Source organism: Ornithorhynchus anatinus, chromosome X2, assembly GCF_004115215.2.
Source record: "Ornithorhynchus anatinus isolate Pmale09 chromosome X2, mOrnAna1.pri.v4, whole genome shotgun sequence".
In the NCBI taxonomy this organism is placed as follows: domain Eukaryota; kingdom Metazoa; phylum Chordata; class Mammalia; order Monotremata; family Ornithorhynchidae; genus Ornithorhynchus; species Ornithorhynchus anatinus.
In genome coordinates, this window is record NC_041750.1 from 11,559,573 (window position 1) to 11,574,978 (window position 15,406).

General features: G+C 55.2%; 1 protein-coding gene across 8 annotated transcripts in view; it reads right to left on the bottom strand.

The window, feature by feature from the left end:
• NFIC (nuclear factor I C) overlaps positions 1 to 14,849 on the bottom strand; it is a 121,562-nt gene extending 106,713 nt beyond the window's left edge. For 7 of the 8 annotated variants that reach the window (XR_005659560.1, XR_005659559.1, XM_029052748.2 and 4 more), the window contains exon 1: positions 9,783 to 9,964. Coding sequence is in view for 6 of the 8 variants with exons in the window: in XM_029052748.2 (XP_028908581.1) it covers positions 9,783 to 9,812 (30 nt within the window). In the remaining 2 variants the exon portion in view is untranslated. Of the gene's footprint in view, positions 1 to 9,782; positions 9,965 to 14,589 lie in introns of those variants that run through there. The other variant, XM_029052747.2, reaches the window with a different exon arrangement.
• Positions 14,850 to 15,406: the final 557 nt, after the last annotated feature.

Genomic DNA, 15,406 nt, shown 5'->3' on the forward strand with positions numbered 1-15,406 from the left:
CACCCTGCAAAACTTGTAGGCAGTGGGCACATGAAGAGGGTCTCAGGGGAACATTCAGCCACCCCCGCATGCTTCCCCAACCCCCCCAACCATGCCTAGACAAGGGAGAGGCCAAGAGGCATAAGGGAGGGTGGGGCAGGAGCAGCTTCAGGCTCATTATTCTACATGGAAGACCAGAATTCAGAGCTCTTTGGGTTAGGGAGCCCCCAGATCTTCTTTTCACCCATAAAGCTGTTTAGGCTGGACTTGTCCCAGATTTCTGGCAAGTTCCCAGGATCTTGCCTCTGGCCCCTCTGCCCCTCCTCCCAACACCCACCCAAGAGACTTTCACTCGGACTTTCCCCCTCCTTGAAAAAGGCCAGAGGAGGCGCTCTGAGCTGCAGAGGGAGTGCATACTGAACAACAGACCGATCGACCCATCGACCCACCGAGACCGGGCAGTGGGCCAGGCCCCAACCCCATATTTACTCAGTGGAGAAGCAGGGTTTGGGGAGCGCATCTAAGGCTCATTTCGAAATAGAACAAAGATGCCGGCTCTGGCGCGATACACAGTATTCATTTCCTGGCTGCAACCTGAACTCCTGGGATTTGATGCCCTAGAGAATAACACCAGCCTTGACTCTTCTTCCTTCTGGTTGTCAAATGCAGATGGTTCTCTGCTCCTCCCACCTCCCGCCATCCCCCAGATATCCTTCTCTCCGACCCCAGCTTTGGCTTGGCCTGGGCTGGGCTGGGCTGGGAAAATAAATAGCGTTCCGATGGTCTGACTGGACCAGAGAAGCAGTGAGAAACGCGAGACTAGGCAGCTCTGACACCAACACGATCGAAATAAACTCCAGGTCCTTGGGAAGCTTCCAAGGTCAACAGCCTGGATTTAATCTCGCTGTTCCTAAGAACCAGAACACTTCTTGATGTAATTTTGGCCTGGGAGATTTACAGTACGTGGAGGGTGGCAGGCCTGCCCCTTCTGCTTGGAGCCAAACTCTTCACTTCCAGAGGACTGGCCTGGATCACACTCTCCTCGTGTAGGGGGGAGGAGGGGGAAAGGGGAAGGCGGGGAGCTAGAGTAGACCAGGTGGAGACAGACCTTTCTCTTAGCCCCTTCACAGTGATTCTGCCAGTGTTCCACTCCTTTCCCTTCTTCTCTCTTTTCCGTGCACTGCTGCCCAGGGGTCTGCCAAAGCAGCCCTGACCCACCAGAGAGGCAGGGAGGTGAGATGCCCCGCATGCCGGACCAGGAGGAGCAAGGGTTTCTGGCATCTCAGCCTGCAGTTCTTCTCTTTTTCTTCCTCTTTCTCTCTCTCCCTCTCCATCTCTCTCTCTTTCTCTGTCTCCTTCCCTCCTCATCATTTTATCCCAGTTCCAGTGCTGCCCCTCCAGTCCATTGTGCCTTCCAACCCCAGATCCCTCTGACTTTCCTTTCAGACCCTAGGACTGGGTCATTCATTCTTGCTGCCTTCCCGTTGTCTTCTGCCCCTGCAGCCCCAAGGGGAGCGAGGCAGCAGGAATCCAAGTTGGGCCGGGCACTGCCCAGGATGCCCTGTGGAGGAGCGGGAAGGGAAGGGGAATTCTGCAGGCAGGCGAGAAACCCATGCTGCTTTGCCCTCCAGGGTCCCCCTGCTGGGGAAATGGCCGATAACCCCAACTCTAGGCTGCACAGCACCCGCCACGCTTGGGTTATTGGAGGTTATGGAGGAAAAGCTGGCAAGTTCCTGAAATAATTGGATCCAACTGCTCAGATTGCTTGGGGAACAGGGATGCAGCAGCAATCAGCTCTTAGAGACCACAACACAGCATCTTCAAAACCAGGAGGCCTGGAAACGGATCAATCAGCCTCTTAAAAAGAGAAACACTTTCTCCAAGACTGGGAGGAGGCATCTTGAGCTCTGGGACCCACCTCCTCCCAGTGGGTCACTCCCTCCTCCCCCAGTCTCATCCCCTGGCCATGCCCCAGAAGTAGCTGCAGGGTGGGGAGAGGAAGAGAGAGGTGGGATTTCCGCTTTCCTGAAGAGCCACAGGCCTGGGTGGCAGACAGCAGGTTCCTGGGCCCTCTGCCAGTGACCCGTAGTCTTCCCATACTGTGGATGGAGAAACTGAGGCTCACGGAGGACAAAGTGTCCCCAGTCACAGACTGGTAGCAGCCATGTTGGCATCAGAAACCAGGACTCTTGACCCCCGATGCCCTGGTCTGCACACCTGGCTCCTCCTACCGAGCGGAGCTGGGAAGCAGAAAACCCTTGGATCCTATTCCTGGTTATGATACTGGATGGCTTTGGGTGTGTGACTTTGCCACCTCTGGGTCCCAGCTTTCCCTTTGGGTAAAGTGAAATGAAAGTAAGGAATCCTATGGGAAAGATGCTTGGAGAGATTTGAAAACACCACATTATACTTGAAGGGTAACCCAGCCCCTGAGCAGAGGGGTTGGTGGGTAGAGGGGGGTGGAAGAGGGCTGTGAATGGGATCAAAGGCTCCCGCTCCCTTCTGCATCACCCTTGCACTTGGATTTGCTCCCTTTTATCACTCCTTCCTCAGCCCCACAGCACTCATTTATCTATATTAACGTCTGTCTCCCTCTCTAGACTGTTAGCTCACCGTGGGCAGGAAACATGTCTATCGCTTCTGTTAACTCTCCCAAGCGCTTAGTACAGTGCTCTGCACACAGTAAGCAGCTCTATAAATACAGCTGATTGATTGATTGATCTTTACCAGCCTGCTCCTCCTCGAGGAGGTTCCCAAAGGAGCAAATCTTTAGCAGGATGGGAAGTAGGTAGGGCAAGCAGAAAACACTGGAATGACAGCCAAGAACAGAGCAGGCTGCAGGGGCCCCCAGTAACTGCAATTGTTCTGAGTAGGGTGTGCCTCTCTCCATCCCAAAGAGGGCCCAGCAGAAGGTGGACATCTTGGCTGGATTTCAGGTTAGCTACCTGGAAGCACTCACTTCCTGATCATGACCATGAGGCAATGGGTGACTGAGGGTGTGGATGTTCCTTCCTAGGAAAGGCTCCCAGGGAAGGAAGGGTCGGGACAGGGCCCCCCTGGCAGGGAGCAGGGGATTAGGCAACATGGTCTTTGGAGGATCCTCGGGGGGAGATGGAAGAGGATCAGCCAGGCAGAGGGATTTCCTTTTCCCTTCCCCTGGGTTCGCCGCAGCATCTACACTCACCAGACTCACAGTAGCCATTTCCTCAAGGCCCAAATCCCAGTATGGGATCCAGGTATGCTCACAGTGAGTTTCCTACCAAAGGGAGCAGTGGTGACTAGGAGGCAGTGGGCATAGGGACAGCTCCTGGCTCCGTCACTGGCTCACTGAAGGCTTTGGATGGCAGGCACACTGTCCTCCAACCCAACTGCCTCCCTCTCTCTGGACCTCACTTTGGTTCTTTCCAAAGCAGGGTGCTCCCCATATCATCCCAGGGACCCTGACAGGATGAACTCACAGGAGTAGTCGGGTGCCATCAGGCCCTGAGTTCTAAGTAATAATAATGGTGATAAGAATAATAATTACTGTGGTATTTGTTAAGTGCTTACTATGTGCCAGGCTATGTGTACTAAACGCTGAGATGGATACAAGCAAATTGGGTTGGACACAGTCCCGGTCCCACATGGGGCTCACAGTTTCAATCCCCATTTTACAGATGAGGTAACTGAGGCCCAGAGAAGTGAAGTGACTGGCCCAAGGTCACACAGCCGAGAAGTAGCAGAGCCAGGATTACAATCCAGGTGCTTCTGACTCCCATACGTTTCTAAGCACTTACTACAGTGCTCTGCACACAGTAAGCGCTCAATAAATACGATTGAATGAACGAACGAATGAATGAACGAATGCCAGGCTCGTGCTCTATCCATGGCCTCAAAGGAACAGCAGGGTCATACTGACTGCAACCCACGGGGGAAAGCCACAGTGTCTGGACCGGGGCCCCAGCAAAGAGGCTGGGGCCCAGGCAGTTCTACCATCAGAGCAGGGCACAGGCTGCCCAAGAAGCCACTGCCTCAGGGCTTGGCTGCCGAAGAGATGGTTATAGGTAATTGGTATCCATCTCACCAGGAGGGAACAAGGAAATATTATGACCGGAGGAGGTTCCTTTCACTTCTTTGTCTCTAAACTTGAAGATGGGACACCTGAGATCTCCATCAGCCCCCCAGGAGCTGGACGGCAGTGTCTGGATTCCAGGATGTGGTATAGCAGGTAGGCCAGAAACATCTTAACCTCCCTCCAGCCATTCTTTTCAGAATCCTCAGATGCCCCACCAGGCAAGAGAAAAGACACACTGTCCAGGAAGAGAAGGAAAAGAAGAGATTACAAAAGAATGGCCAACTGGGGGCAGACCCCAGAAAAAGGGACCAGACTCTGCAGAAAGCACATTTCTACAGAGGGTGTGCTGGGGAAATAGATCCTAACCCAAGTAACCATTAAGACCTTAGAAGTGAACGTGGAGGAATGAAAGATAAATAGGAGGGAATAGAGAGACTGAAAAATGCCCTGGAGTCCGTTCATGGAGACATGAAAGGGGATAACCTGTGGGTTCTGCCAGAGTTGAATTGGTACTGTATGCTGTGTGTGTGTGTGTGCATGTGTGCATGTGTGTGTGTGTGTGTGTCCATCCTGGGAGAGGCAGGCAAACCCACCTGGCTTCCCCCAACCCCCTTGCAGGCAGCCAAGAGAGTGAGAGAGAGGATAGAGCCAGAGGAGAAGGTTAAAGGGAAGATGAGACAGATTGGCTTTTCCAATCCATTTGATGCAAGACAGGAAGGTTCACAATGCACGTGATCCCCAAGAATGCTGACTCGGCCAGAATGCACTGAAGTGATTTACTGGGGCATTATACAGAGAATAAACCGCCCGCAACCATACAGTATGCGGCTGGATTTCTCGTTGGGGATTCTGGTGACATTCTCAACTGGAGAGGGCAGCTGAGGTCTGGACTCCAGCTTTTCTTCAAGGCAGCCTGGCTACATTTAGATGGTCCGGCACCTCCTCCCCTTCAGCCTTCTTTCCCTCTACTCCCCTCACTCCAAGGATGGCAGAAGTAGTGAAATCCAAGATATTAGAAATCTCTACCCTTCACCCACAAGAAAAGGTGCTCATATAGACAAGGAGGAAGAGGCTATATTGACTTTATCTGACTTTCTGGGTCTCCGGTGGCCGCTTCTAGTCCTGAGTTTTGCCACTCCTCAAATTGCTCTCTGTCCTAAAATGACAGCCTGCCCAGAGGTAGCTGGAGATGTCTTTGGCAGCTGGCAATTGTCTCTCAAACCTTCCCATCCGGGTCTCTCCAAGGTGAGGGAAAAAGGAAGAGGAATGTTGACCAAATAGAATAGCTGGAAAATTCTGGCCAACTCTTCTGGAACTTCCCTTAAGGATCCAGGTCTCCCAAACAAGAACTGGGGGGGGGGGGCGGTGTGTGTGTGTGTGGACCCGGATGGATGGGGATTCGGAGGGCTGAAAGCATGGACATTGGTGTCCGGGTAAACAGCTGGATGTGAAGGGAGATCCTTGTACCCTCTCCGAGGTTTAATGGTTTAAAAAGAGCTGGTAGATGTGCCCCTTGCCCGGTCAAGGAATGGAGTTCGCGATGCTAAGCTGACCCGCCAGGACACTGAAAATCCGACCAGCTGAGCCAGCTGGACAACACAAGTCCCTGGGTCCCAAACTCCTTTCCTGGACACCCCACAGACAGCAGGCCTGGGGATTTACCAAGACATGCTTCTGGGCAAGCCAGCCACCCCTCTGACCTCCCAGCTCTGGGCCCAGAGCCCAATCCGCCAATTACCCAAGACAGGGAGTTCCGGGAGGTGGCCTGTTCCAGTGCTGCACTGCTTCTAGCATCCACCCGTTAGAAACCCAAATTCCAGGGACTGGGGAGGCAGAGAGAACAGAGCAAGAAATTCCATAGCGGGCCAAGGGAGGAGAACTGGAGCCCCCTCAAAGGGTATTGTGACCTCACCATGGACTTCCCAGCCAGGCTGCACTGTTCCAAATCTGGAGAGCAGCGCTGGATGGGGCTATAGGGAAACCACCATTCTGGGCCAAATTGGACTCCAACCAAAACACTAAATAATGTGGTTCGCGAATAGGCCGCCCTGGGACCAAGGGGATGGATGGACTAGCTGGGACTGACTAGACCCGTTTCATCTTCGGTGGCTCTGACTTATAATTTATGAGAGCAGCGGGAAGGGAGTAACGGCCTGCCTGCTGCTAGGAAAATAATGAGCTTCTTAAGAAAAAAGTGAAAAGGTTTGAGTCACTCAGTGAGTCAGGGTTGACTCTAGGGTGGTGTCAGACTACAATCCCCAGAATGCTCTGGTGACTGAGATGGCCAAAGGCCTTTAAAAACACACACACACATGCACACAGAGTCACACACACACATAGAGTCACACCCTCACGCTCACTCAGAGACCAATAATATCTCATGGTTCTGATAAGATAATAATGCCAGGCTTGGATATCACCCACTCCAGATATGAACCTTGATGTCCGGCCCGCGTCCCAGGGCACGGGCCCTCACACCTCTAATATGGTGGTAATACCAACCTACATTCCAGCACTGCTTCTCTCTCCTCCCCCACCCCTCCAGCTAACCACCACCTAGAGCTGAACTCCCCTATACAATTAGATGCTTGTTCTCTGCTTCACATCCGGGTTCATAAATTGTATTAAAAGGGGATCTATTTTTGTCAGGCTCAGGTTTTAAAATTAGACCACACACAGGAGAAGCAAAAATCCTCTGCTAAGCCACTGCAGGAGAGAGAGCTGCAGGGAAACCATTAGGACAGCGTGGAAGCACGCTGCCGTACCTCCCCCTTTTCCCCCCCTTCCCGTCCTCCCTCCTCCCTGTTCCACCCCTCAAAGTCGGCCCTGTTCAGCAGGAGCTGGGAGCACACGGTACGTACGAACGCGCGCACACGCGGGCGCTTGCCCGCGCGACAGGAACACGGAGGTTAGCTTCAGAGAAGAGCCCCATTGTTTTCCTCAAACAATACACAGCGGTGGAGAAGGGGGGGGAGGGTGGAGATCCTTGAAACTTTCTCTTTTCCCCCATCGCAGTATTGTCTCTGACCTTCCAGGCCCGGCTCTGCTTGCACGAGGACCCGCTGGAGGGAAAGGACGAAGGGGAATCGGGTCCCAGGTCTGGGAAGCCCGGGAAATTTACCCATCCTCTGGCCCTCTCCCTACCAACGCCCCTTGCCACCTCCCGGATTCACGCCCCAGGGGTCCAGCTGACTAGCTCTCCGATGCAACTAGATGACAACAGCCGCTCGCCACCAGCTGGGCCAAGTGGGTCCTCCACCCCGAGCTCAAAGCCCCCCACACTGACTCCTTTGATTAGAAGTCATGTCGTCGATCCCTCTTGCCTCCAAGAAGACTGAACCCCACCCAGCCCAAGCAGATAGGGATCGCTTATGTGTCCCGGCAATATCCGACAAGACGCCCAGCTGGCAGAAATTATTCTCCCTGTTTTACATACCGGGAAACTGAGGCACGGGGGCCGGGAGGGGTGGTTTGATCAGTGAGGCAAAAAGGGAACTCGAGCCAAAAAGAGCCCAGGTATCCTAACTTCCCAAAGCTCTGGGAGTGGAAGAGTGCCGGCCCCGCTTCCCTGCTCGGAACTGGGCCTCAATTTCTTCAGACAGCAAGGGAGAATGCCTGCAGCTCCCGAATAGAGGAGGGAGGGGGAGCGTGGCGGGAAGTGTGAATTGGAAGGAAGGATTGGGGGGGCGGCCCGAAGGTCTCTGGTGAACATCCTCCAGGATCGAAGGTTCTCTTATTAAAGAGGTCCCTTCTGAATACTGAGATTGTGATGGAGTTCGGCTCCCACAGGAATGTCCAGTCTTTTTGTTTCCACCGGGCACGTATTAAGGGCAAACCTCTAATATCTAGCCCTGGGACGGGTAATGGGTCTGGTCTGTTCTAGACCCCTGGCGGCCTGCAGGTGTGGGACTTGGGAGGGTCAGGGCCTGAAGCAAGGGGGCTTTCCCTATCTACTTCGTTTCAGGGGAGTGGGAGATTCGGCAGGAGGGGCCCCATGCCTAGAGTGAGCATGGGATTCATGCTTTGAGACCCGGAAGATTTGGGGGTGACGGGAAGCTGCCCATGTGAGGAGGAAATATTGCTGCCCCGGGACCTGTGAAAGTGAAACCATGAGGAGTTGGGAGAATGGGAAGAGGCGACCCCGGGACCCCCAACGTCCTGCAGCCCCCGGGCCCAGCCCTCCCCATCATCCCCTTAGGCCCATCTCTCTGGTGCAGCAGGCTTAGACGGTGTTCCCTGGATCTCCATGTGGGGAGGGGGACGCGTGGAGAGTTGGAGTCCGGGATGGAGGAAGAGTGTGTGTGTGGGGAGGCGGGGGCGGGAGGTCGAGACCGTACGGGGAGCCCACGCGCGGGACTCCGAGTGGGCTCAGGCCCCGAGCCCCCGGCCTTAGCAGGGAGGACGCCGTAGCCGCCGCAGCCGCTGCAGTTGTCTGCGGTAGCCGGGGCCGTGAGGGCTGGCCGCTGGACTGAGCCCGGGAACGCCGCAGAGGAGGGGAGCAGCAGGCAGGGGTTCTGGCCCCTCCAGACCCTATGCGGTCCTCTGGGGCCCGAAATCTGAGACTTCTGCCGATAGGGGTAGGGTGGTGTGGGGCGGAGGACGGAAGAGTTGCGCAGAGCTCGGGCGCTGTCCCTTCTGCTCACCTAGCTCCGCTCGGAGGGTGTGTGTGTGTGTGTGTGTGTGTAAGGGGATGGGGGGGCACAAGCGGCCAGGATCTGGAGGGCGAGGGAGGGTAGTCGTCGTCGTCCCCCCCGCCCACCGCACACCTTCCCAAAGCCAGCCTACTCTTCCAGTTGCAGGGCACAGCGCTCCGAGCAGGCGGCACCTCAGGGGTTAATGGGCCACTCTGCGAACCCGGCGCCCATTTGACTGATCAATAATTAAAAATCAAGGATCGAGGTTGCCGATAAGAAGCCGCACACGCTGGGAGCCAAACAGCGAAGCTCTACGGACACTCCACCCCCGGGATGGCCCGGACCCCTTACGGGCGCTACTAACTTGGGGAACCCGACGCCCCTCCATATAACGCCGCGCTCCGGGTGTCTCCCAAACGCTCAGACAAACTTCCCATCACTGGCCCGGGAGCGGTCCATGTGGTTTCAACTTTGCTCAGGACGAGTCGCCGCTTTCGGATTCCCCCACCGCCCCCCCGCCCCGTTCCCCCGCCTCACCCCAACGACGACACTTACCACCCGCCCCCCCCCCGCTTCCATGCCCCCTCTGCAGCCATGTCCCCATGCCCCTCCGCGCCGCCCCGACCTACACGTGGAATGGAGCAGAGCTGGGGCGAGCAGCACCCCACCCCCACCCCACCCGCTCCAGGGCAATCGCGTGGCCAGGCGCCTCCTCTCCTCCCTCTCCTGAAGCCCCCTCATAGCAGCCCCCTTTCAAGCTGCTCTCGCCCCCTTCCCCGCGGCACTGAGGAAACTAACCAGGTAACTTACAAATGCTCCCCCCGACCCCCAAATAAACTATAACCCGAGGGAGGGGAAAAAGAGGCGGGGGGCGAGGGCAGGACAGCCCCCCCCCACCGACAGCCGCAGAGAAGAAAAAATCCCGCCTTTTTTCCCCTCGCCAAATGTAAAACTATTTTGCAGGGATTGGGGCGGGGGGGGGGGGGGGAGTGCGGGAGTAGTCCCGCCAGGAGCCATGCGGGGCGGGGGTGGGGGGCACGCCGAAGCACCAAAGCGGGGGCGATGAGAAGGGGAGAAGGAAGGTCTAGGGGGATGGGGTGTAGGGGCTGTTTTACCTGGGTCAAGCAGAGCGGGGAGGAATACATCCCGGGTTGGGCTGCGTGCTCCAGCGATCGCAGAGGAGGAAACACCAAGACGCAAAAGTTACTGAGTCATTTTTTTCGGAGGTTGCAGTAGGAGCGTTCTCTTCTCTCTCCGTCTCTCTGTCTCTATTTCTCTCTTCCCCCCCTCTCTCTCCCTCCCTCTCTTTCCCTCCCTCACCTCTCCCTCTCTCTCTCTTCCTCTCTCCCTCTCTTTCTCTCTTGGCTCTAGATCTCGGAAACCTCAATCCTCCCTCCCCTTCCAAAAAAAAAAAAAATCCGACCCACCCCCACTCTCCAGCATCTAACTTTCAAAGAAACGCGGAAAAAGAGGAGAGAGACGTTCCCGTATCCTCAGTCCCCCCTCATCCAGGTCGATTATAATAATAATGATTACAATAATACTAATAATGATAATGTGAAAAATCGAGACGAAGGAAAAGCACGAAGGATCGGGAGCGAGAGGAGAACTAACGGAGGCCAATCCTCCGAGGAAAAAAAAAATCGCCCCAGCTGTGAGTGGAGAGCGAGAGCTATTGCTTTAAATTAATCCTAAAAAAGAGGAAAATAAGGACTTCAAGACACCCAAAGTCTCAGCTGGGAAGGGGGAGACGGGAAGTTGGAGAAATGAGCTCGGTTGGAGCAAATGGGCAGAGGGAAAGAGGGAGAGAGGGAGAGAGAAAGAAAGAATGAGAAAATAAAAAAAAAATAAAAAGGAGAGAGGAATGAAGTGACGTTACGAAAAAAGCCCAGCCCCAAAAAAATATGACATCCCATTTAAAGATGCAGGCGCGGCCCCTGGATTTGGACGGCGGAGGAGGAAGGTCCTACTGGAGCCTGGGGGTTGGCGGGGGGGAGAGGTAGAGGGAGGGGGAAGAAAGGGAGATCAAGCCGATCCGATGGCCTGCAGGTATTGGCAAGACCCCGGGTGGGGAGGGATGGGGGGGCGGGAGTGTTAGTAACTGGAGTAGAGTGGGGACATGGGAGGAACCGGGGCACTATGGTAAGGGTTGAGAATGGGAAAGGGAGGGAAGGACGGACAGACACAGCACTTGAGGACTCGGGTAATATAAAGGGAAGGGAGGCAAGGAGTACTCTCGATGACTCCGTTTTTGGTTTTCGGAATGCGATCCCAGTTCATTCAGTTGTGAGGAGGGGGCGAGGGTCTCGGTCCCGTCCCAGTGGGGCTTTCCCGAGACACACTAAACACCAAGAACCACCTGGAGCAGACCCGTCCCCTCACCCTCCCCTCTCGGCTAGGAAAGTAGTAAATAAATACAACATTTCAGTAAATACCTTGAGTCCCCAGCAGTTTACGCCCCTTCTCCCCATACACTCCCCCTCATTCCCCAAGGCCGGCCTGCAGCCAACTCAGACATAAACATCCTCACTTTGGAAAACAAACCTCTCTCCCCTAAAGGACATGGGTCCACACCCCCAGGACGGCCCGGCCCCATTCTCCCTCCCGCTCCTCTCCGTTTCCCAATCCCTCCAGTCCCGACCAAACTTTGACGGTCCTGCGATTCCCCAAATCCTGCTCCTCCTCAGCCCCAGCCCCGCCTTCCTCCCCCCACCAGAAGCCTAGAGGCCGACAGTTACCTCCTGTGTCCTACGATTTATTTTATTGGATTTAATTGACTTTTGCGAGACTTTCCCCAAGGGAAAGAATCGCCCCGCCAAACCGCCTCTATTCATGAATAATCATTGTCATCCCCCGGGCGGGAGTAATCACCTGCTGTCGAGACACCTAAACCAAGTTAACTTTCCACTTCGCTGAATTCCCTGCCAGCTACTCACTTAGCCCTCTTCCAGAGATTGACAAACTCTGGGGGTGGGGGGAGGGGTGGGAGTCGCTGGGGTCCCTAACAATAACTTTCGACAAACTTGCCTTTCGCCTTCCCCCCTGCCCCTCGTCTACTCCGCATCATTCCCCAGCTCCTGGAAGGCCCGGTCTCGTTTAAACTGCAGACCGCAAATGCTCCGGATAGGAAAGCGGATTCAAAACCATCATAAACACATGTCATCCTTCGAAGCACATTTGTACCTCACCCGTGTACATGTTTTTCTATCTGTACCTTAACAGCTATTCCCAGGACTAATACTCACACCCCCAGGAGGCATAGATAGTAGGTACACTAGTGGACATGCATGCACTTAATGTGCATATTTCCAGAGGCAGACAGAAGACGCAGGGACAGGGACAAACAAGGAGGCAGAGATGGAGACAGAACCAGAGGAGGAAGAGGAGGAGGAGGAGGAGAAGGGAATCCCTCACTTCCCAATTCTGAAAGTGAGAGCCAAGCTGGCTCCAGATGTCCCAAGCGAGGCCGAGGCTCTGCCGGGCTCCTGTGGTTGAAGCTGCTGGCCTGGCAGGGCTGTAGTCGAGGAAACCGCCTCTTTGGGGGTGATTATTGTTCAAAACTTTTTCAACTGGCTGTACCTTGCACATAACCTCGAGGCAAAGACTTCTGCTGAGGTGGTGTTAGAGTTGAAAAGTTTCAACTTAAAAATGAAAGAGATTCATCTTTGTAAAAACCTACAATTGGAGGGGAACCTAGGGCTCTCAGGTCCACGGGAAAAAAAAAGGAAAACAAACCCAACGACTAAATCTTTTGCCCAGCTATCCTTATAGCTGGAAACACAAGATGCAGACTCGGGATAGGTATGCACATTCCCGCATATATGAGCACACTAGGCTAGTAGACGTCTGGTAACATGCCACATAAAATGTGCCATCTGTATTTAGGTGCTCATATTAGGATTTAGGAAGCTTTATAGTCCCCCACCACCACCACACACACACATACACACACGTGTCTTGACTATGTTCAGAGATATAAAGCCAGAAGCAAAATGCATGTATGCCCCTATATTATGTACACAGTATGAACTTTCTTGCTAGGTACATCATCCTCAGATAATAATACAAAAAGTGCCTGACCATTCTTCACTCTCCCGAGCGAAACTAAAATAACTTTAAAAAAAAAACTTTCTCTCCCATTAATGACAAACTGGCCACCGCGCTGGAATTTTGGAAACCGTCCTGCCTCTGAAGCCTTCTGGAAACGATCGCGATTATTTGCGAGAGATTAGACAACAGCCACGTGTAATCTCCGGCCCCTTCTTTCCCAGCCCGCTCCGCCTGGGCTGTCCGGGGGTGGGGCTGGCGAGAGGAATTGGAGGGGCGGGCGGGGGCGGGGGGGTCCCTGTTGCTCGGGAAAGGAAAGGAAAAGAGAGGACAAAGTGGATTGAGGTAGTAGCTTGGTAAACGGGGAGCTCTAGCGCACCCAGAGAAAACACTACCTTCCTGTGAGGCCAGGGTTCCCCTATCTGCCTTTCCTGATGGGGCCAACCCGAAACGGGTGGACTCCCGAGGCATGTGAGAAGCCATAGGAAGGGGCAGCTAATAGCCAGGAAAGCTAAGGGTCATTTTCCTTCTTGCGATCCTCCTCCCCCCTGACCCCTGGAGAAACCAGTCTATATTATAATATGGATAATTTGAATCTATAAAAATCCTCTTTCGACTCCCAGCCCCTGTTACAGCTTTGGCACAGAAGAAGGGGCCAGTCGGGAGAAGACTAAAATAACTTTTTTTTGGGGGCGGGGGGGAGGAGGGGTGGTAGGAGAGCAGAGGACGAAGCCATAGATTCGTCGCTAAAAAAAATAACAGGGGGCGGGGGCTGTGCATCCAGGCGTCCCGGCCCGGCTCCGGGTCTCCGTTCAGGTTCAAGGGCTTTGCCAGAAGCCTCTTGCCGGGGGAGGGGATTAGAATTGGCTGGAAAGGGGGGAGGGTGGGGAGGCACCTCCTTGTGACAAACGAACAGGGGGCAGACTCCAGGGCCGTGCCCCCCACCCCCAGCCCCCTCAACCTAGGCCCCTGACTGCAGGTCTGGCGGTGACGTCCGAAAGGAGAGAAAAGCGAACTCGCGGCTGTAGATCACATGAAGGTTTCTCGGGGACTGTTTCGGGGGAGAAAAGGGCCGGGGGTGGGTGAATTTTTCACTCCCTCCGACTCAAGGCAGTGGGGATCCGTGATAGGCCTGATTTCCCCCCCTCCCCCCGCGTACCCAGCTCCGGGAGAGGGCCGGGGCCGAAGCGCGCTCTCCCGGGCGTCACTTTCAAGTTCAAGTCGGTGCGGTCTGCGGTCCTCTCCGCCCCTTTCTTAGCGGCCATTTTCCGCTTCATCCAGCTCTCGCCTGCTGTGCGGCCCTGGGGGCTGCAGCGAGCTTTTGCGCCCGCCCCCCTCTCCTCACTCCCCCTCCCCAGCCAACGTCCTCGCCCGATCTCCCCCCCGCAGCCCCCCGGCTCCTCAGCGCAGCACCCCGGGGTGTGGGGAGGGGGGCGGAGGAAGGGGGAGGCGGGCAGAAGAGCCCAGCCGCAGCCTCCCCCGGATCGCCTGTTCGTCCGCCGGCCCCCCTCCCTCTCCTCCACCCCCCAACCTTCAGTCCTTCACCCCGTTGATAACATCAAACTCCGCCGCCGCTCAGGCAGCCCCGTCTCACTTCTCCGACTCATCTGGGGGGAGGGGGGGTGAAGGGGTCAGGAACCCCGATCATCCCTCCCCACCCCAACTCAGGACCCCTCTCCTGGCCCTTCGCCCCACTTCTCCAACTCTCGCCCCCCCGCCCCCGATAATCTGATGAAGGGGGTCCTCCGACCCATTCCGCTGCCTCTCTCTGAGCTCAGACAGCTTTCCCCCACTCCGCCCGCCACCCTAAACAATCAAACTTTTGATCGAAGCCGAAATAAGTCAGGCGAAAATGAAAGTGAAGTGTAAACCTACCATAGTCGGAGGGGTTGGACCCGATTCAGCGCAAGTTGCTGCCCCAAAAAGAGGGAGAGGGAGGAGAGTTTGGGGGAGAGAGAAAGATAAACTCAACCCCCACAAAAACCCACCAAAAGAGTCCTCTCCCTCCCCCCCAGATTCCGAGTCCCGGGGGTGTTGTCGCTCAGTGTTTGATCATCTTGGGCGATTTCCTTCTCGGATAGGGCTGGTGATTGAGCGGATCCACCTTTGCTGATTTACAAAAAAAAAAAAAAAAAAAAAAAAAAGCGAAGAGCCGGAGAGAGCGAGAGAGCCGGAGAGCGAGAGAGAGAGGCAAAGAGAGAGAGAGCAGAAGAGCAGAGGGGAGACCGAGAAAGAAGCCAGTGGGTGGGGTGGGGGAGAGGGCATGGGGCTCTGATTTTGATGTGGGGTTGCGGGAGGAGGTCTAGGTCAAGCTGGGGGAGGGTGGCAGGCGGGAGAGGGAAACCTGGAACAGTGTGATTGAGAAGAAGAAGACATAAAAGGGAGAAATAATAACGTTGAGGATGATGCCAAAAATAAAAATCAGTGGATTTCAGAGTCGTGCCGTTTGGAGCCCGGTTCCTTCTGAGGAGACCTCCCTCCTCTACCCCCCTCACAGCACGGCTCGCTGCCTTCCCGGCGGGAGAGGTGGCGACTTTAATTTTGGACCCAACGACGGAGACATCGCCTGCGCTGAGGCTCTCTACCTCCCTTCTTCCCTCCCTCCTCTATTTCCCTCCCTCGCTCGCTCACTCGCCGGCTCTGAAAACACAGCTGAAGCACGGTCTCCCCGTGCTAAGAAAGCCCCCCCCCC